General features: G+C 43.2%; 1 protein-coding gene across 7 annotated transcripts in view; it reads left to right on the plus strand.

The window, feature by feature from the left end:
* c4h8orf34 (chromosome 4 C8orf34 homolog) overlaps positions 1–22,654 on the plus strand; it is a 218,012-nt gene that overhangs the window by 191,388 nt on the left and 3,970 nt on the right. For 5 of the 7 annotated variants that reach the window (XR_013547187.1, XM_078398121.1, XM_078398120.1 and 2 more), the window contains one exon: positions 12,702–12,795. The exons of the other annotated variants lie outside the window; for them this stretch is intronic. Coding sequence is in view for 4 of the 5 variants with exons in the window: in XM_078398121.1 (XP_078254247.1) it covers positions 12,702–12,795 (94 nt within the window). In the remaining variant the exon portion in view is untranslated. The remainder of the gene's footprint in view (positions 1–12,701; positions 12,796–22,654) is intronic. 7 annotated transcript variants of the gene reach the window in all.

A 22,654-nucleotide genomic window follows, 5' to 3' on the forward strand; every position in this document is an offset into this window, starting at 1 on the left:
TCAGATGGCTTTTAATCATTGGATATCTCTTCAATCAATGATTGTGATTGAGTATTTGAGTCTACACTGTTATTTGAGTTCATTCAAAGCCAAGGTCGTAGAGTCATCTATATACTAAAACTCTTGTTTGTTTGTTCCTGAACTACAGCCAAAAAGGTACACGATAGCGCGACAATTTTAGGCCCACCTTACTCACCGTCATCCCTTTGGTGCTAATGAAAGAAGTTTCATTGAAATCGGTGTTATATTTTTAAAGTTACTCACTTTTTAAATTTTAAATTTATTTCCTAGGGAGGGAGGGTGGTGGAAGGAGGGGGGGAGGGGGAGGAGGAAGGATAAGGGGGGGGTTGAGGGGAATGGAGTGGAGGGATGGAGTAGGGGGGGAAGGGGGGAGGGGAGGGAGGAGGGGGGGAGGGGAGGGGGGGAGGGGAGGGGGGATGGGGTGAGAGGGGAGGGGGGGAGGAGAGGGTGCTGCACCAATGCAGGAGAGGTTTGGGCCCAACGGGTCCACTTGGTCTAGTAGAGTTATATATTGCACTATTATTTCACCACTGACCAAATTAAAGGATGCAAGGACCAGACAGGAAGTAAATTGTTAAGTATGATCCTTTACCTTGCATGTTGAAGCTGCATGATCTGTGCTGATCTTAATTTTTAGGTTAATTTGGTTCAGCAAAGCCGTGAATGAGTTATGGTATGTGCACTGATGTTTTGGATAAAGTTAGACACATGGAGCTAATTGAGTACGAAGTTAGCAGGAGAGTTTTGGAGTGTTCGAATCTGAAGGTCAAATGGCGTGGTTGGTGATTTATGAATAGATGAAATGAGGTGGTGACTGGGTCAGCCAATATTATGGAAATGGAAGAAAGCATTGTTTGCAATTTTGAAATAAGTTCAGTTTAAATTTCTCACTTTTGTGCTTCAACTCCTTCTTGGTCTTAGTAAAGTATACATCGAAAGCTTCTTGCTTTTTGTAGTGTTTTCATCCATTTGCAGTTGAACTCCCACTTATCAGGAAAATTGTCCCATACACAATTATCCACAAATAATTATCCACAATTAATACAAATGGAGGTGCCATTTCCCCTGGTGATTCATACCCATGAGGACAACCTCTGGACCAAGCTTTTAAATCTGTATCTATTTTTGTCTGAACAAATGTCTGGAAAAGTTTTGAGTTCTTCTCGACATGAAAGGCACTTTATTAATGTGAGTCAATATGCTGCATGACCTGTTAGGTGGAATGCTGTCAGCTGGTACACTGCATTGTTGCCACATCAGTGCTGCTAGTCTTTGTAGAGTCCATGCCTGGGTCAATGCAAACATAAAACAAAGTTTCATCGTCCCTCTCCATAGTGGATCAAGGGTTTCAGGGGGGTCTCCAACGTCTACTTGGCTGGTGTACGCCTGCCACAGTGTGTGGACAGACATCTGCTCCAGATGTGCTCTGAGTAGTCTAGGTGTTATCATATCATATATCATATCATATATATACAGCCGGAAACAGGCCTTTTCGGCCCACCAAGTCCGTGCCGCCCAGCGATCCTCGTACATTAACACTATCCTACACCCACTAGGGACAATTTTTACATTTACCCAGCCAATTAACCTACATACCTGTACGTCTTTGGAGTGTGGGAGGAAACCGAAGATCTCGGAGAAAACCCACGCAGGTCACGGGGAGAACGTACAAACTCCTTACAGTGCAGCACCCGTAGTCAGGATCGAACCTGAGTCTCCGGCGCTGCATTCGCTGTAAAGCAGCAACTCTACCGCTGCGCTACCGTGTTTGCTGGGCTCTTGAAATGAAGGATGGCTCCTTTGGCCTCAGACGTTGCAAGGCCAATTCCAGAGGTCGACAATAACTACACCTGCTTTATGTGTCTAGATTAAGCCCCTATGAATTTTGGCCTCATTAGCAAATGAACCTTCATTTGTTTCAAACAAAACTTTTTGATGGTTTTACTAAAATCCTCAATTCTTTTAGTTGAGTGAATCAGGTTTGGCGCTTGTCAGGAATTGTGTGTATGAAACATAAGCACCTCAATAGTTCCCGTGAATCAATGCTTTTTCTTCAGGAGGAATGCATTGAAAATAAATCTGCTATTGTGTTTCACTTTCAGAAAGAATACAGATGTGCATAGCCCTTCAAGTATGCTTGTCAGATAATCAATAATTATTCCCAGTCAGCATTTTGGCACAAATTGCTTTAATAAGAAACAGGCATGCAACTTCAAGCCTCCAAGAACGTACAATTATCTTAAATCAAACCAATAAATATTTGTGGAAATAAATGCAGTAAGGATCATTTACATGTTTGAATATATTCCCCACAATGTAATAATTTATTATGTAGAACTTCTCAAAAGAAAGTTCCATTGCAATCAGAACCTTCTGTTCCTTGTGTAGTATATGGAAGAAGTATAATTCCTTCCTCTTCAGGTAAGATTGCAATTGCTGATCTTGTTTCAATTCATGCATTATGTAGGTTGATTACTTGATTTCTATTTAAGCAGTGGGCTGTTCTTTTATTTCTTAAATTTTTAAGAGATCAGAGCCAACTCGGTCCTCTATTCATGTTATTGCTTCCAGCAGGGCTTACATTCGCAAGTGACCTTATCACACAATATTTGATGTGGGCAGAACGTAGTGAATTTGTCTAAAGCAGAAACGTATGTGTTGATTTGTATGGAGAAAAGCATTCAGATGTGATATTCTCTGAGAGGTTTGAGCCACATAAGTGCCTGTTTCTAATTACATATGTAGACTTCTTGGCACTTTAACCCTGTAAAAGCAGCACTGAAACTTTTGCACTTTGACCACATCGCAATTTGCCTGGTCAGTTTGAATAAACAATGCAATATGAATCCTTTATCTCAGATAGACAGCGTAATAAGTAATGAGATGTGTGAGCAAAAAAATATTCAAGGGAATTCACTGCCCGCCTAATAAGGCCTCCAAAACAAAATCAGAAAATATTGGAAATATCCAACAGGTTAGACACCATTTGCAAAGAGACAAAGATTGAGTTAATGTTACACGTTGATGAACTTTCATTGGGAATAAAGATTTCTGACACAAATTGGGAAGACTGGTTATTACTGATATCCATTTTGTTTTTCTCTCTCTCCCTTCTCTACAACTTAAAGCATGCTTGTTTTCTAACTTTTTCATTTCTCTAAATTACCTTGCCTGATGCAGCACTTTCTGTTTTTAACTTCAGATTTCAGTACCTGCAGTTTTTTGCTTTTTGGTCACTAATCTTGATCCTTGCCTCAGCCCATCAGCCACCAAAGCCCTTATCCATTCTCTTTGCTTTGGTGCCCCCCATAAACTTAGATTGATCCAAAATTCAATTTCTCATTCACCATTGCTGACCTGCATGGACTCCCAGTTTAACCGAATCTTCATTTTAAAATTCCTTTCCAATCTGGATGCATTGCCTCTCCTTCTTAGCTCTTTCAGCTCCACAACTCACACAATGAGTGTTCCATCTAATGGTGTCTTTCATGCATCCACAATTTTAAATTGCTCCACAACAGGCCTTCAGTTGATGGGCTTGAGTTTTTGAATAAAACATTCCTTTAAAAAAATAACCAATTTTATGAATTTTCTGATTTTCTGCACTAATCTCTGATTCAGTATCAACTTCTGCTTGAGTACATTCCTGTGAAGTACCATTGGATTTCTGATTATGATAAGGGAAAAATGTAAATTCAAGATGCTGTAGTTGGAATTTAATGCACAAATGGATGCACAACCATTAAGAAAGCAAATTGAATTTTGTCATTTATATATATTTGGAATATTTGGAAGTGCAAATGTTTAAGTGAGACATTATAAAATAATAGTTGACTCGCATTTCGAATACCATAACAGTCTAGGCTTATTATAGTCAAAGAGGAATAATACTCTTGAAGAAAGAATAACGTCCCACAATATTATCAGAAAGAGCCTGAGCCCTAGATTGTTTAATCTTGAATTGAGAAAATTGAAGGGAACTTGATAGCTGTTTTGAATATTATAAAGAAATAGGAATGTAAGTCCATGGGATAGAAAACCAAAAACAATGTATCGGAATAAAATTGTTAGGAGGGATAAGGAATTTTTTTGAAAGGTAAAAATAACATGGATTTATTTTTGCCGTTTAGACTGATGTAGGAATAATGATGGGATTTGACCTTAGATAGGAGAAATATATGAAGTGTCTGAAGTGGATTTGGCAGGTAATAGTAATACATATATATATATATCGATATATATATATCAGATTAACCACAAACTCCGTACAGACAGCACCCATACTCAGTATTGAACCTGCGTCTCTGACCCAGTAAACCAGCTATTCTATCGTTGCACCACTGTGCTCCCTAATAAATAACTGCTTTGGATGGTTGGGTAGAGGATGCTGTGGGGCTCATTAAGGCTTCACAATATAATGGAATAAATGCTTTGAATAGGCAGCAAGGGAATTGCTGAAACAAACATTTGATGGCATTGGTCTTTTTTTTGGAAGGAGTGATAAGATGATGATATTTGCAACAGAAGTGAGTTAAGAGATGAGGAGGTTCTAATTGAAATGTAAAGAAGCAAAAAGCTGTGATAATAGAATCAATAGCCCCCCTCATTTTATCCCATTTGGATATATGGAAATATCAGACATTCCAGGATCATGGGCATTCTTGATTTAGGGCTATTGTAGGGACATACGGATTAGCGGGGGGGTCTCGAACCCTCGGTTGGGCTAATGAGTCACGAGATGCGGGAGCGCGAGGTATAGTTGTGTCTGGCGCCCAGCTGGAGAGATGAGATTAGATTGTATTGGCTAGTTAAGTAGTGTGTGTCCAAAGTAAGCAGTTGCAGTTTGTTACGGTTACCTACAAATAAAGACCTTTGAACAATAACGTTCGTTTTGGACTCACTACACTATATCCTTTCTCAAAGAAGGATGTGAAGAAAAAGGGAATATCATATTGATGCAGTTGGATGTGTTTTGTTTAGTGAAGCGGTGTGTAGGGCACATTGCAATAATGTGAATGTAGCCAAATGTCAGACTCATATATATATATATATATACTATATAACTACTTAATGCTGACACCAGAGAACTGAAATGGGAATTTATATTGAAAAAAGATTAGGTGCCTATCCGTTGAGCATTAAAGATGCCTCTTTTTTTCCATTAAGCCATTCAACGTGCATGCTGGTGTTGAATGCATTGGCCAATGTACTGGGAAGAATTGTGAGCAATTCTGGTTGCCACATTGCAGGAAAGATATGAAGGCTTTGGAGGAGGTGGAGAAAAGGTTTAAAGTCTGAATTTTTGAAGTTTGAAGTTTATTGAAATTTATTGAAGTTTATTACAATATTTTTGTATGCAATGTTGTATGTTCTTATCAACCTTTTTGAAAATTTTGTTTGTAAATCAATAAAGGAAATTCTTGACATTTTGACGGAAAATTGATGTATGAATTTAATGTATTTCAGAGTAGTTTCTCATGGCATCACATTCAAATAGTCATGATGCAGAATGATTGGAAACCCTATCGTACACACCCTTTTATAGGGAAAGTGGGTGAAACGTGAATTGTCTTCGGTTGTCTTCAGTCTTCAGGGTCATAGCTTGTCGTAGCTTGTCGCGGGTGGACATAGCTTGTCGTAGCTTGTCGCGGGTGGACATAGGTTGACTTTGGTTGTCGGAGGTTGTTGCCTCTGTGATGGTAGGTTGTCGTAGGTGCGGTCGTAGGTGGACGTTCTACTTGCGACGATTGGGTCGCCGGCTTTCGGTAGCTTGCCGTAGCTTGACGTCGACTCGGTGGTAGGTTGTTGTAGCTTGTCGTAGACATTGTCGTAGGGGGGGTCCAGTCACATGTTTTTCGGTGACCTGCTACGACTATGACAGTTGCCGGCAGTCGCCTTAAAAAACACCTAACTGGGACAGGGCCTTTAGACTTTAGGGTAATTCCCCATAAAAGGTGGTAATGACATATAAGGCCATTGTCTTTGACACCTTCCACCTCAACATCACCCAAATAATGAATGGATTCAGAGATCTTAATTTGAATTTAAAAACATGAATCTGATTTTAAAGACTTCAGCAAGTACATACTGAAGCTTTCATACAGTTATTTTTCAAACATTTTGTGCTGTTCTCATAAATCTATTATTTCTTATATAAAGAAGCCCCATTATCTGAGATAGTGATACGTATTACTCAGTGAATCTGGTGTAATTTCCGCATTAATATCTCATTAAAGAGAGATTCCCTGTAAGATTCTCTGATTCCCACTTATATATCTCCTCCCTGGCCTCCTTCCAGGGACCTCCTCCCTCGACTCTGTCCAGAGACCCCTACAATCCTTTCAGGTTAGTCAAAGGTTCACATGCACCTCCTCCAACCTCATCTACTATATCCGTTGTTCAAAGTGTGGACTCCTATACATCGGCGAAACCAAACGTAGACTGGGCGATCGTTTAGCTAAACACCTTTGCTCAGTCTGCCTGGACCTACCTGATCTCCTGGTTGCTAAAAACGTTAATTCTCCTTCCCATTCCCACACTGACCTTTCTATCCTAGGCCTCCTCCATTGTCAGAGTGAGGCCAAACACAAATTGGAGGAACAGCATCTCATATTTTGCTCGGGGAGCTTACAGCCCAGTGGTATGAATCCCCCATCCCCTCCACCTTCCTCTGCCCTCCATGTGCCCCAATGGACTCACATCCACTTTTCCTCTATCCCTCCTCCACCACCTACATTCTTTCTTCTGGCTTCATAATTCGCAACTCTAAATACATTTTGTCTCTGGACATTGTCCAACCATCTGCCTATCAAACCTTCCCCCTGCCTGTGTTCATCTATTACTTGGTATACTTTGCCCTGCACCTCCTCTCTTCTATCATTCTTCCCCCCAATCTACAATTAGCCTGAAGAAGGGTCCTGATCCGAAATGTCTCCTATCCATGTTTTCCAGGGATGCAGTCTGACCTGCTGAGTTACTCCAGCTCTTTGTGTCATTTTTTGTAATGAGCATCTGCAGTTCCTTGTTTCTAAATATTAGTCAGTTGTTCAAACATTGAATTAGCTGCATACGGTCTCGACCCAAAACGTCACCCATTCCTTCTCTCCAGAGATGCTGCCTGAGTTACTCCAGTATTTTGAGCCTATATTGGATTAGCTGAGGTAGAAACCCCAGCAGTATGTAGGTTATTTGGCTGGGTAAATGTAAAAATTGTCCCTAGTGGGTGTAGGATAGTGTTAATGTACGGGGATCACTGGGCGGCACGGACTTGGAGGGCCGAAAAGGCCTGTTTCCGGCTGTATATATATGATATTATGGCGAGTCCGAAACTTGTTGGTTGTAGAAGAAGTTTATTGCGACAGCAATATTCGAATACAAAGGTTAAACAACAAGGTAAAGGACAACCATCAAAAACTCACTGTCTTCTTCGAAGACTTCTCTGAACTGAACCTTTTCGGGCGCCAAAAGCGCACATGACAACGCTGTCCAATCAGCGATGTCGCTCTCTGGACCAATCCCTACGGTCGCGCTCACACGTGACCTTGCTAGCCAATCTGAGGGTTCGACGACCAGGGCCATTCTCTATGGTCGCTACATGACCCCCCCCAGAACCCGAGGTACGGAACCTAACAGGGAGCCGGATTTCGCGACCATAACGAGTAAGGAGAGGGGCCGCCTGAATCACAGGAGCCGGAGATTCCGGACTTGGAGGAACAGCCGGAGATTCCGGACTTGGACTGAGCGGAACTGACGGAGGCCGGTCTCTCCTAGGGGTTTGGCCGACCAGGACTGGTTGCTCCGGATCCAAGTGTGCAGGTTTAAGCCGGGACACCGAGACGAGCTCACTCCTGCCGCCCACGTCTAAGGTGAAGGTAGCCGTCCCCTTACGCAAAACCCGGAACGGCCCTTGATAGACCCTCTGCAACGGGGCACGATGGGAATCTTTTCGCAAAAACACAAACTCACAGTCCTTCAGGGAAGGCGGTTCATGTACCATGGGACACCCATGACGTGAAGTCGGAACTGGGGCCAGGGAACCCACCCGTGCCCGGAGCGATGCTAAGACTGATGGGACTGGAGGCAGCTGGTCGGAGGGGTCCGGAAACAAATCCCCGGGTACACGAAGTGGCGAGCCATATACTAGCTCCGCGGACGAAGCACCGAGATCTTGCTTAGGAGCAGTCCGGATGCCCAGAAGGACCCAGGGGAGTTGGTCTACCCAGTCCGGGCCTTCAAGCCTTGCACTGAGGGACGCCTTGAGTTGACGGTGGAACCTCTCTACCAGTCCATTTGCCTGGGGGTGGTATGCAGTAGTGGGTTGTAACTTGGAACCGTACAGCTCTGCGAGCGCGGCCCAGAGGGACGAAGTAAACTGCGGCCCCCTGTCAGTGGTAATAACTGCCGGGACCCCGAAACGTGCTACCCAATGGAGGGCCAAAGTCCTGGCACAAGAGGCTGCCGAGATATCAGACAATGGGAAAGCCTCTGGCCACCGGGTGAACCGATCCACCACTGTGAGGAGATGGGTGTAGCCCCGGGAGGAAGGCAAGGGCCCGACTAAATCCACGTGGATGTGGAAAAAACGAACTGCTGGGACCTCGAACTCCTGTACGGGGGGCTGGACATGGCGCTGGACTTTAGCGGTCTGGCAGGGAACGCAGGAACGGGCCCAACCAGCTACCTGTTTACGCAGGCCATGCCAGACAAACCGAGCTGCTACTAAAGCAGAGGTGGAGCGGATGGACGGGTGCGCCAGCCCGTGAATGGCATCGAAAACCCGGCGCTGAAGGGAGGGCGGTACTACCGGCCTGGGACGGGGAAGGGAAACATCACACCAGACTTTTGTGCCTTCCGACCCGCAGGCTACCTGAGCCAACTTCAATCCCGAAGTGGTGGACTGGTATGCCGAGGCGGTATCCGCTAGAAGCTGTGCCTCCGCAAGCTCCTGGGGATCCACCTCGCAGTCCACCGCCGAAATAGGGGAACAAGCAGGTCTAGACAGGGCGTCAGACAATTTGAAAAATGCAAATGTTAATGGTTTGTGGTCCGTAAAGGCCACAAATGGGCGGCCCTCAAGGAAATACCTGAAATGACGAACAGCTAAATAGAGGGCCAGAAGCTCTCGGTCAAATGCGCTATACTTCAGCTCAGCCGAATTTAGTTGCCGGCTGAAAAACGCCAAGGGCTGCCAACGGCCACCGACCTGCTGCTCCAAGACCCCACCCACCGCCACGTCAGAGGCGTCAACCGTCAGGGCCGTGGGGGCGGAGGGGCTCGGATGGACCAACATGGTGGCGTCTGCCAAGGCTGCCTTAGCTGCTGTAAAAGCCGACTCTGCGGCCGGGGACCATATCAACTCAACCGGTTTTCCCGCAAGGCACTGGAAGAGCTGGCGCATGACCCGCGCAGCTGCCGGAACGAACCTGCAGCCCTTTTACTGTGGTGGGCCTGGGAAATGCCCGGATAGCCTCCACCTTCTCGTGCAAAGGGGTGGCGCCGGCAGGGGTGATTCTGTGCCCTAGAAAATCAAGAGAAGGGAGGCCGAATTGGCACTTGGAGGGTTGGATAATGAGCCCGTGGTCTTGGAGCCGCTGGAACACAGTCCGCAAGTGGACCTGGTGTTCCTGCACTGAGGGGCTGGCGACCAGGATGTCGTCTAAATAAATAAACAAAAAGGGTAAACCCCGACCCACACGGTCCATCAGTCGTTGGAAAGCCTGTGCCGCGTTCTTTAAACCGAAAGGCATACGCAATCATTCGAACAACCCGAACGGAGTAATCGTGGCAGTTTTCTGTATGTCCTCCGGCCGCACTGGAATCTGGTGGTATCCTCGCACCAAATCGATTTTGGAGAACACCACCGCCCTTTCCAGCCCAGACGAAAAGTCCTGCAGGTGCGGTATGGGGTAGCGATCAGCCGTGGTGACAGCATTGAGACGCCGATAATCGCCACATGGTCTCCACCCCCCAGATGCCTTGGAGACCATATGCAACGGCGAGGCCCATGGGCTGTCGGACTGACGGACAATGCCCATTTCCTCCATCTTCCTAAATTCCGCCCGTGCCACCACCAGTTTGTCTGGCGGTAGTCTCCTGGCCCGAGCGAAAATGGGAGGGCCCTCGGTGCGGATGTGATGGACCACGCCATGCTTGGCCGAAGGAGTGTCAAAACGTTGGATGAGCAGCTCTGGAAACTCCGCCAGGATCTCAGCATACGAGTCAGGGGCCGCGACGACGGCCTGGACAGTAGGGCTGGGCGGGGAGGCGATTGTTATAGACCTCAACCATTGAACTATCTCGTGTAGGAAGGAACCGCAGATGCTGGTTTAAACCGAAGATAGACACAAAAAGCTGGAGTAACTCAGTGGGACAGGCAGCATCTCTGGAGAGAAGGAATGGGTGATGTTTCGGGCCGAGATCTGAAGAAGGGTCCTTCTCTCCAAAGGTGCTGCCTGCCCTGTTGAGTTACTCCAGCTTTTCGTGTCTATCTTCCATTGAACTATCTGAATAATATGTAAATATGTGATTCATTTTTATAAATGTCATATTGTTTTTAATGATTAAATGGGTGAAGACAGGGAGATGTGAGAATCCTAGGGGTGTACTGAACAAACTGACCTGGAAAAGTACACTCCAAGCCCAAATGATAGTCATTGCTTTACAAAGGAATCTTTCACGTACTAATGCAATAACCATATCTAAAGCCTGCCATGGCTGGAGTGTCATTAAAGATCCTATCTACCTTGAACTTTCTGCAGTAGAATCAGGTAACAATTTCACACCATGGGAGGTTTTTTTTGTGGAGGGAACATTTTCAAGTGCAGAGAGCACTCTGCAACATTCTGGTGTTGATGATAATCTACTTAAGCACTTAGTCACAGCACAGTGTGACAGAGAGCTCATTGTCTGTGGCTTGAATTGAAAAGAAAATTGGGTGCTGTGTAAAATGGTCTGCCAAATGACTCTGAGGCTGTTTTGTGCAACTGGCAAAGATCAATTTCACTGGCCTCCCTCCCCCTGCCTGCCCAAGGGTTTCCTCTTGTTTAGCTGTTGCAACCAACATTAATAAGACATTGTGCTGGCCGCAGCTGATTAAGCTTGAGAGCAATGTGATTTTTATGTTGCAAAAGCAAGATAGTTCAGTAGATATATGCGTATCAGTGTATTGTGCATTTGAATGCCTCCCCCTGCTGTGATGTGAATTCCAAAATAGTATTTATTATATCACGGACTCGCTGCTATTTATTCATTGGAATATCTATTTTAAATATTGGTAAATTGAATTACTTACTAAGCTGACAGAATGAAATGCTCGGTAGTGAAATATTGCTCGTTTTCCTCTCTTAGCATAAATAAATAAAAAATGAGTCTCCGGTCATCCTGCTTTGGAACAAAGCTCTCACTTTTTCAGTTCAACTTTAACCTTGGCTTGCAAAGAATTAGAAATTCTGTTTCAATGTTGTCAGCATTCCACATTAGGTCCCCATTTTAGCTAATGCAAGCAATGTTAGCAATTTGTATCACTGACTGTGGAATTATTACTGACTGTAAGATTTGTGTATTTTTGGAACTGTCAGTTGGGGAAGTGTGGGGGGGTAGTTAGATGGGTAAATGTTTTGTTGTACAGGACTTTTACGTTCAGCAGCAAAGCAGAAGACCTTTACCCAACTGACTTGTTTGGTTTAAAGCCCAGTATCAAAATTGACTGTCCAGATATCAATCCACAGTGCCATTAAATCTCCATTAAATACAGATTGACCTGTTTATGGATGTTTTAAAATGTTGCCATTAACAGAATTCATCCTTTTATTCAGGATTCAAACCATCTGTGCTTTCATTTCAATGTCTCCGACTTTGAGTTTATTACTTTTTTTATCACAGTCATTTCATAATCTATTCAAATTTACTGAGGCAGATAACTAGTTAAGTAAAAAAATAATGTACAAGAAAATGAAAGGCAAAATTCATAAGATATAAAGTTCTTAAAATTGTAAAACAGCTTTAAAAATATATATATTTATTGATCATATAGAGAGGGATGGCTGTGTTCCTTCTACGATTTATAAATGTAGTACTATCAGTTGCTTGGAGCATTAATGGGACCGCTTGTTAGCACTATATTTTGCTCTTACAACAAGGTAAGTTTCGAGCTTTATTTCGAAGCTTGACCACACAATCTGGATTGTTAAGTAGTTGCGGTGCTGAAGTACTGCATTGTCAGAGGTGCAGTCTTTCAGATGTTAAACTAACATTGCTTATGAAACAGATGAGAATGGTTACATGATACAACTTAAAGAGGAGAGGATTATTTTCAGCAACCTCAAACTATAAAACTTATAAAATATTAACTAATATTCATTTCATTGCTATTGTGGAATCTTAGTAACTAATTGTGACATTTTCAATATCCTGAAAATTTGATAGGTATTTCACAAATGAATGTTCTTCCTCTCAGCATTTTTTAACAGTATCATTGCAATCTATTGAATAAAGGTGAACTGAATATTGGTGACATAGATGATATGGATGATTCTCCTGCATTTTCTTTAGTTTTGAATTGGTCAAGTAAATTTTCAAGAGCTAGAGTTATTCAATTAAGATGAAAAGCCAATGTTTTGGTGTTACTGGAATTTACTTTTAATTTGAACATAAGTTCTAAGGTATATTTTAACTTTTTTTAGGATGAATCTTTTTCACAATTGTTAACTGCTCGCCAACCATGGACTCTACCCAGTAATGCAAATGATGAAGGTGTGGATCCAGATCAAGACAAACGTATGTATTGAGGTTGATGGCCTGGAATACATATTAACATATATGCTTGTTTACATTGCGATAAATGCTAGTGGTTCAACAACTTAACAAAGTTGTTGAAAAATGTCCATGTATGTGATCTTGGACTTTACAAGCAGGCCCAATGAGTTAATGAAACAACCAAAAAAGCTAAATCTAAGGTCACTGTGCATAGAAGCAGGATTTGGCAGCAATATACAATATTCAACAGGAATCACTCTTCTCCCACATCATTCAGTGGACTTCAGAAACTAGGACAAGGCCTGCAACAATCAATGAGTACTTCGAACATGCGAGTAATTGATGGCAGGTGCTAATTCTTCCTGCCGTTAAATGATCACATCTGCACTCAAGTTGACAATATGGTGCTGGCTACATTTCTGACATCCAATTCGATATCGCTGGCATCTGATCAGCATTTCACGAGGGTAGACACAAAATGCTGGAGTAACTCAGCGGGTCAGGCAGCAACTCGGGAGAGAAGGAATGGATGTCCGTAACCCCTTCCTTCTCTCCTGAGATGCTGCCTGTCCCGCTGAGTTACTCCAGCATTTTGTGTCTACCTTTGATTTAAACCAGCATCTGCAGTTTTCTTTCCTACAGCATTTCACGAGGATTGGTTGACAATATGGCTGCTCTGTACACTTTCAGCACCAGCGTGGCAGAATTCACAAGCATTATGCAGCAAATTTGAATGTAGTTAGCACTCTGTGCCCAAACAACAATTGTCTGGACATATTTCAAATGAAGCATTATATTAAGGTCTATTCTCAGTGTACAGGTGATCATAAAAGCTCTTTCCACACTCTTCGTAAGATTAACTGGTTTTGCTGGTTAACATGACCCTTCAGCAAACATCACTCAGATAGATCAATTGGCGATCAGTCTAATTTGGTATTCATGAAGCATTTTTCAATTTTGCTGCTACGTTCTCTTAAATAGTAGGTGATTGCACTTAAAAGCAATTCATTGCTGGCATTTTTTTAATGCAACATCCCAAGTGCACTATCTAAATACAGGTTAATTATTTCTTATGGTAACTTGTACAATAATTTTAGAAAGATGACATGCTAGATAGATAGAGCTCTTAAGGATAGCGGAGTCAGGGGGTATGGGGAGAAAGCAGGGACGGGGTACTGAATGAGAATGATCAGCCATGATCACATTGAATGGCGGTGCTGGCTCGAAGGGCCGAATGGCCTTCTCCTGCACCTATTTTCTATTGTCTATTGTCTATTGACTGGGGTCAAAGGACAAAGTGAGTTGCTCTCGTTCATGTGTTCAATGGTGTTATGGTTCTGGGCTAGTTTAGCTTGCCTGAGGGATCAATAGACAATAGACAATAGACAATAGACAATAGGTGCAGGAGTAGGCCATTCAGCCCTTCGAGCCAGCACCGCCATTCAATGCGATCATGGCTGATCACTCTCAATCAGTACCCCGTTCCTGCCTTCTCCCCATACCCCCTCACTCCGCTATCCTTAAGAGCTCTATCCAGCTCTCTCTTGAAAGCATCCAACGAACTGGCCTCCACTGCCTTCTGCCACAGAAGGCAGTGGAGGCCAATTGAGTGGATGTTTTCAAGAGCGAGTTAGATATGGCTCTTAGGGCTAACGGAATCAAGGGATATGGGGAGAAAGCAGGAACGGGGTACTGATTTTGGATGATCAGCCATGATCACATTGAATGGCGGTGCTGGCTCGAAGGGCTGAATGGCCTACTCCTGCACCTATTGTCTATTGTCTATTGACATTACATTAGAGAAGGAGCAAAATATTTACAATGGTGTTATTGGTTCTAGAGGATTTGAGTTATAAGGAGAGGCTGCAAAAGCTGGGTCTTTTTATCCCAGAAATGTATGAGGCTGAGCGAAGAACTTATAGAGGTTTATAAAATCATGGGGAGTATAGATCAGGTAAACAGCCACAGTTTCTCCCCCCCCCCCCCACCCACCTAAAGTTGGGAAGCCTCTACCTAAAGGACATAGATCTAAAGTGACAGGAGAAAGATGTAAAAGGGACCTGAGGGACATAATTTTCACACAGAGGATAGTTCGCGAACCAGAATGAGCAGCAAGTGGAAGTGATACAGGCAGGTACAGTTATGATATTTAAAATAAAAACATTTGTACAGGTTCATGGATAGGAAATATCAGAGGGAAATGGGCCAGGCACAGGCAAGTGGGACTAGTGTGGTTAAGCAACATGTTTGGCATGGACTAACCTGGCTGAATGGCCTTTTTCCATGCTGTATAACTCTATGACAAGAAGAAGGTTTTGGGAACATCTTACCTTGATAATCAACATTATCACCATCACTAACATCCCCAGCAACAACATCATTTCTCATTAGCAGAAATGTAGCGACATCATACATGCTGTCTCCATCCGATAAGTCATCTCCTGATTACGTAAAGCCTTGCACCATCTATCAAGGCACAGGTGAGGAGTATGATGGAATAATCTCCAATTGCTTGGCTGAGTATTGGCTCAGTTACACTCATGATACCACCTAGCGCAAAACATCCATGTGCTTGGCTGCTTATCTAGCCATTCTAAACATTTATTCCCTAATGGAAGTTATCTACAGGCCCCCAAACAGTAGCCTCGACATAGGGTGCAAGTTGAATCAAGAGCTAAAATTGGCATGTCGCAAATGTAATGCTATGGTGGTTATGGGAGATTTCAGCGTGCAGGTAGACTGGGAAAATCAGGTTGGTAAAGGACCCAAGGAAAGAGAGTTTGTGGAGTGCCTCCGAGATGGATTCTTAGAACAGCTTGTACTGGAGCCTACCAGGGAGAAGGCAATTCTGGATTTAGTGTTGTGTAATGAACCTGATCTGATAAGGGGACTCGAGGTAAAAGAGCCATTAGGAGGCAGTGATCACAATATGATAAGTTTTACTCTACAAATTGAGAGGGAGAAGGGAAAATCGGAAGTGTCAGTATTACAGTTTGGCAAAGGGGATTACAGAGGCATGAGGCAGGAGCTGGCCAGATTTGACTGGAAGGAGGCCCTAGCAGGGAAGACGTTGGAACAGCAATGGCAGGTATTCCTGGGAATAATGCAGAAGTTGCAGGATTAATTTATCCCAAAGAGGAGGAAAGATTCTAAGGGGAGTAAGAGGCACCCGTGGCTGACAAGGGAAATCAAGGACAGCAGAAAAATAAAAGAGAAGAAGTATAACATAGCAAAGAAGAGTGGGAAGCCAGAGGATTGGGACTCTTTTAAAGAGCAACAGAAGAAAACTAAAAAGGCAATACGGGGAGAAATGATGAGGTACGTGGGGAAGCTAGCCAATAATGTAAAGGAGGATAGTAAAAGCTTTTTTAGGTATGTGAAGAGGAAAAAAATAGTCAAGGCAAATATGGATCCCTTGAAGTCAGAAGCAGGGGAATTTATTATGGGGAACAAGGAAATGGCAGACGAGTTAAACCGGTACTTTGGATCTGTCTTCACTAAGGAAGATACAAACAATCTCCCAGATGTTCTAGTGGCCAGAGATCCTAGGGTGACGGAGGAACTGAAGGAAATCCACATTAGGCAGGAAATGGTGTTGGGTACACTGATGGGACTGAAGGCTGATAATTCCCCAGGGCCTGATGGTCTGCATCCCAGGGTACTTAAGGAGGTGGCTCTAGAAATTGTGGACGCATTGGTAATCATTTTCCAATGTTCTATAGATTCAGGATCAGTTCCTGTGGATTGGAGGGTAGCTAATGTTATCCCACTTTTTAAGAAAGGAGGGAGAGAGAAAACAGGAAATTATAGACCAGTTAGTCTGACATCAGTGGTGGGAAAGATGCTGGAGTCAATTATAAAAGACGAAATTGCAGAGCATTTGGATAGCAGTAACAGGATCGTTCCGAGTCAGCATGGATTTATGAAGAGGAAATCATGCTTGACTAATCTTCTGGAATTTTTTGAGGATTTAACTAGGACAATTGACAGGGGAGAGCCGGTGGATGTGGTGTACCTCGACTTTCAGAAAGCCTTCGACAAGGTCCCACATAGGAGATTAGTGGGCAAAATTAGAACGCATGGTATTGGGGGTAGGGCATTGACATGGATAGAAAATTGGTTGGCAGACAGAAAGCAAAGAGTGGGGATAAATGGGTCCCTTTCAGAATGGCAGGCAGTGACTAGTGGGGTACCGCTGGGCTCGGTGCTGGGACCGCAGCTATTTACAAGAAGAAGGGTCTCGACCCAAAACGTCACCCATTCCTTCTCTCCTGAGATGCTGCCTGACCTGCTGAGTTACTCCAGCATTTTGTGAATAAGCAGCTATTTACAATATACATTAATGACTTGGATGAAGGGATTAAAAGTACCATTAGCAAATTTGCAGATGATACAAAGCTGGGTGGTAGTGTGAACTGTGAGGAAGATGCTACGAGGTTGCAGGGTGACTTGGACAGGCTGTGTGAGTGGGCGGATGCTGTCCTTCATTCCCACCTCCACTTGCTGGCTCACGAGAGGGCAAGTCCGATTGATGGTTTGCATTAAATTGCTTTCGCAATGGGGAGAATCAGTGGATAGAAAATGAAAGTTATTTTGTGCTTCCTCCATTGTATGTCGTATTGTTGCTGATGTGTTTACCTCACAATGTAAATGGGCATATTTCAGGCCATCGGGAGACATCGCAGATTGCAGAGCATTTACCATACAAGTTGGTCTACAGTAAAAAGTTCTCATAAAATCAATTCATTTTCATCCCTGTCTTAAGATATTCATTCTTTTATCATTTCCCGTGTGTATTTTGCAAAGAATCTTGTGGTTTGGTGAGGCTCATATACTTTTTGTGTTATGGAAAAGGAAATTAACAAATCAATAATGTATTTAATATCATTGTAATTTATCCACATCTGCTGCCCAAGGACTATCTTACCCGCTGAGCGATGGTGTTGAAAGTGAGCAGGAGTGCACGTGCTGCAGTCTGCAGAATAGCAATTAGTGACTCCAGTTGCATCTCACCACATCCAGCATGTTAAATGCCTGTCACCTCCAGACCCATTTGTTCCAAAGCTTCTCTGGTTGTCTTGCAATGATAACATTTTACATACTTCAGCTCTTTCCGTCTGGGACTGATGCAGTACAGTCTCCAGGTGAGCTATGACAGTTTGTCCCTCACCTTCGAATGGACTCATTTTCACTCCAGGGAGGGCAGATTGCACTCTGCCCAGTGTTATGTATGATGGGATTTCTTTCCTAATTTTTCCTTCCTTCTCTTTGGAAATCTATCCTCGTAGGACCACCAGTTAGACCCGAACCCTCCCAACACAGAGAAAATTGGGCATAAGCCAGTGATCCCATTTATTTTCATTCCACGGTTGACCAGGTGTAGAGTGGATATGAGTGATTAGACTACAAATCGAGTGCACCTCTTGCCATTCTGCATAAAAATACCTAATTAAAGACGGCTGTTGGCTGCTCCATCACTTGCCCATTGAATTTTAAATAATTCCAAACCTTCCAATTATATGCTCCCCACCTGCTGTTAATTAATTGTACAATTGGACAACTTTTTATACTCTTCTGACAAGATTGCTGAAGTGCCAAACTATTTAAACTGACTTGCATCAAGATTTTAAAAATGTAACCCTGCATTTATACCAAAAAACAAGAAAAAATAGTAGAACTATTACAGTGTAAGCCTGGTACTTATTACAGCCAATTATCATGGCAAATAGAGCAATATTGGGCATTAAAATTTATGTACTTGTGCAGTAAAATATTAAGTACACTGCTTCTTTATTCAACTGGATTGTTTGAGGGAGGCATTGAATGAAGCCAAAATGCTTCTCAAATCAGTGGGAGGAAGTCAGAGGGAGAGACACCTTGATCCACGTTAGCCGCAACACACCGCAGAACCATTTACGCTGAAGGAACTTTGGAGATTGTAAATCGTTCCATCCACCCTGCTGTTATTCCCAGAGTCAGCTCATTAACACGTTCAATAACGTGCCAAAAGTGCAGCTTCTATGTAACAAGTGAATAAAAGGTTTGCCGAATGGTGCTGGAATTTATGGCTGTTGTGAGGTTTTTGAATGAAGTTTGTGACTGCAGGGACTTTCACCCAAGGAATCCAGAGAAAGTTTAAAACTTGCAGTAACTAACTTATGGAGCATCAAACAACCGGAGAAAAGAGCAGATGAGTATTCTTTTGCTTCCAGTCAAGACTTTGGAAATGCTTTTTTGTTTTGACTGAGAAATGTCTGGATTCCAATCTCAAGGACCCTGCTCTGAAAAGAAGGATGTCCAATTAGCAGCACACCTATGCGAGGCAGTGACTTCTTTCCCAATCCAAGTTGTAGAAGGGAGATACAGAAGGGAGCTTACCTCATAAGCAGTAACATCATGGGCATCTTTCCCTGTTGAAAAATAATTAGAAAACCCAGAGGTTGACAGCTCGGCCCACGTTGCAGCTGCGCTCCACTTTGTTCTGCTTTGTAGCTGTACATTCGTTCGGGACAGTGCTGTGCCAGATGTGCCACAGGCCACGATTACCGTTCTAGACACAGTAATCAGCCACAGCTCGGCCACAGCATGTACACTGCACCTGCCCAACGGTGTAAAGAGGAAGTCAGGAAAACCTGTAGCATGATCTCATAAGGATTGTGGAAGTGTGGTTCAGCTCACAATACTGGAATTAGTTCAACGTGCATTGTTGTTGTTCCAAAAATGTTTCTAAGAGAGGAAATATCTGGAATAATTAGCATTTCAAAGGAATTTCTAGGAAGGGGATAAAATTTGGAATCTGCCATAGATATCACCTGTTCTCACATGAGGTGAGATAAGAAAGGCAATATTATGAATAATGATTCCATAATATGCAGCTTGATGAGAGGCACCCACTCCACTGTCAACAGTGATTCATAATATCTGATTATTATTTGGGGAATACACAAATTAATATGGTTTCATGGCATCTTAGTTGGTAAATATGTACAAGGCTGATTGATGACCTCATGATGTAGGCGGATGCCAGGAATGATGCTTGAAATCATGATATGGGACTAGATCCATTTCAATTTGTGGAACAGACTGTAGGAAAGTAGTACCAAGGGCTAACTCTGTTAGGAGACTACAGTTGACTCTCTTATGGAACAATCAATGTGGAGCCAAGATAGTGAGATCTAATCACATATCATTGACAGGACCAATGTAACTAAAATGGTGAATAGGCAGTTGTGAGGAAGAGCTAGGAAGAGTCAGCAGACGTTACTCTGTGTCATCTCTGAAGAAAAATATTTAACTTTTTCAAGGTCTTCAACAAACCCTTAAAGGATTATAGCCAGGTCAATCAGTGTTGGAAAATACATATATTAGTGCCCTCCCATCCAGAAGTACTAAATTTGGTGCAATAACAGGTGGGAAGAATCTACTTTCGGCACCTTTATTGATCTAAAATTGACAGAAACATCTGTTCTTGACATTATTGGAAGAAGTGACTGTTCCACTATCTTTACATTGAATCTACCCATGTTGTGTGAATTGACTGTATTACTAACGAGGATAGATTCAGAATGTATCTGAAAGTTCCATGTTGGACATCCTTGAGGAGTCGATGTAGTTCGGAGCTTATTTGAAGGTTGTAGCATTTAATAGCCTGGTGGTTGTTGGGAAGAAGCTGTTCTTAAATCTGTATATTACAGTTTTCAAGCTCCTATAACTTATTTCTGGTGGCAGGAGTGAAATGGTGGTGTGGTCAGGGTGGTGTGGTTCTCTGATGATGTTGGCTATCTTTTTGAGACAGTGACTCCTGTAAATTGACCTTCGATGGTGGGAAGGTCAATACCCGTGATGGACTGGGCAGTGTTCACCACTTTTTGCAGTCTTCTTTGTTCTTGGGCTTTCAAGTTGCTGAACCAGGCCATGGTGCAACCTGTCAATATGCTCTCTACTGCACGTCTATAGAAGTTCAAGAGAGTATTCTTGAACACGGTAGCGCAGCGGTAGAGTTGCTGCTTTACAGCGAATGCAGCGCTGGAATTAGGTTCGATCCTGACTACGGGTGCTGCACTGTAAGGAGTTTGTACGTTCTCCCCGTGACCTGCGTGGGTTTTCTCCGAGATCTTCGGTTTCCTCCCACACTCCAAAGACGTACAGGTATGTAGGTTAATTGGCTGGGTAAATGTAAAAATTGTCCCTAGTGGGTGTAGGATAGTGTTAATGTACGGGGATCGCTGGGCGGCACGGACTTGGAGGGCCGAAAAGGCCTGTTTCCGGCTGTATAGATATATATATATATATATTCGTTGACATACCAAATCTCCTCAGTCTTGATGGGCTTTCTGTATGATTGCATTGATGTGTTGGGTCTAGGACAGGTCTTCAGAGATATACATGCCCAGAAATTTGATGTTTATTACTCTCTCCACCACTGCCACTAATGAAGACGGGCTAGTAGATCCTCTTCTGATGTCAACTTGGTTTTACTGACGTTGAGAACAAGGTTGTTATTCCGCAGCACGTTAGTCGGGCCCATTCCTCGCTGGGAGCATCGCGGCCCACTGCTCGGTAGATAGGGGGTGGAGAAGGCATATGGCATGCTTGCATTCAAAGGATGGGCAGACAGTGTAAAAGTTGGGAAGTTATGCTGCAACTTTACAAAATGCTAGTTTGAACGAAATTGGATTATTGTGCACAGTTCTGGTCACCATACTATGTGAATGATGTGGTTGAACTGGAGAGAGTACAGGGAAGATTCACGAGGATGTTGCCTGGATTGGAGGAGTTTAGTTAAGGGGAGAGATTGGATAAGTTGGGTTTGTTTTACATGGAGCGAAGGAGGGATGAGACGGAGCTTCTTCCCACAGGCCATCAGGACTGTCAACTTTGATAACCCCAGAGACTAAATTTTTGTCGACACTTTTTGTGCTATGTTTAGTAACTTATTAACTTTATTTATATGCTGTAACTGTAATTATTTTTGTGCACAACCCGCAGGCATTGCCACTTTCATTTCACTGCACATCGAGTATGTGTATGTGACAAATAAATTTGACTTGACTTGACTTGACTTGAGGTTGAGGGGTGACCTGAAAGAGGGATATAAAGTTATAAAAGTAGGAAATGGAGCAAATAGTTTCAATTGTTTTGCCTGTGGAAAGGTATAAAAACAAGAGGTTTAAGAGCAAGGTTTAAGGCTTAAAACAATATGTTTAAGCTGAGAAGGAGTTTTAAAGGAAATCTGAGGGGAAAGTTTTCACATACTGGTTGATGTCTGGAATATGATTTTAGTTGAGATACAGCTTGGAAAAAGGCTCTTCGGCCCATCAAGTCCACACCGACCAGTGATCCCCGCACATTAACACTATACACGCACTAGGGACAATTTACATTTATACCAAGCCAATTAACCTGCAAACCTGTACGTCTTTGGAGTGTGGGAGGAAACCAAAAATCTCGGAGAAAACCCACGCGGTCACGGGGAGAACGTACAAACGACGTACAGACAGCACCCATAGTCGGGATCGAACCCGCGTCTCTGGCGCTCAAAGAGCTGTAAGGCAGCAACTCTATCGCTGCGCCACTGTGCCGCCCTGATGTTGGAGGAGGTGGTGGAATCAGAGACAATCGCTCATTTTTTAATTTAGTTATTTAGACAGGCACTTGAATAGGAAAGGAAAGGCAGAGAAGGATAAGGATCTAATGCAAACAAGTGTAGATGGACAAAAATAATTGGCAAATAACCTATTTCTGGGCTCTAAGACTTGAATGTGCTAGTGTACATTATATACAGTATACTGTATGTAACATCCAGATCCAATTTAGCAATCAATTTTATTCCACAATTCAGTTACATTAACCATTAAAAGCATGCAATGTACAATCAAAC

Source organism: Rhinoraja longicauda, chromosome 4, assembly GCF_053455715.1.
Source record: "Rhinoraja longicauda isolate Sanriku21f chromosome 4, sRhiLon1.1, whole genome shotgun sequence".
NCBI classification, from domain to species: domain Eukaryota; kingdom Metazoa; phylum Chordata; class Chondrichthyes; order Rajiformes; family Arhynchobatidae; genus Rhinoraja; species Rhinoraja longicauda.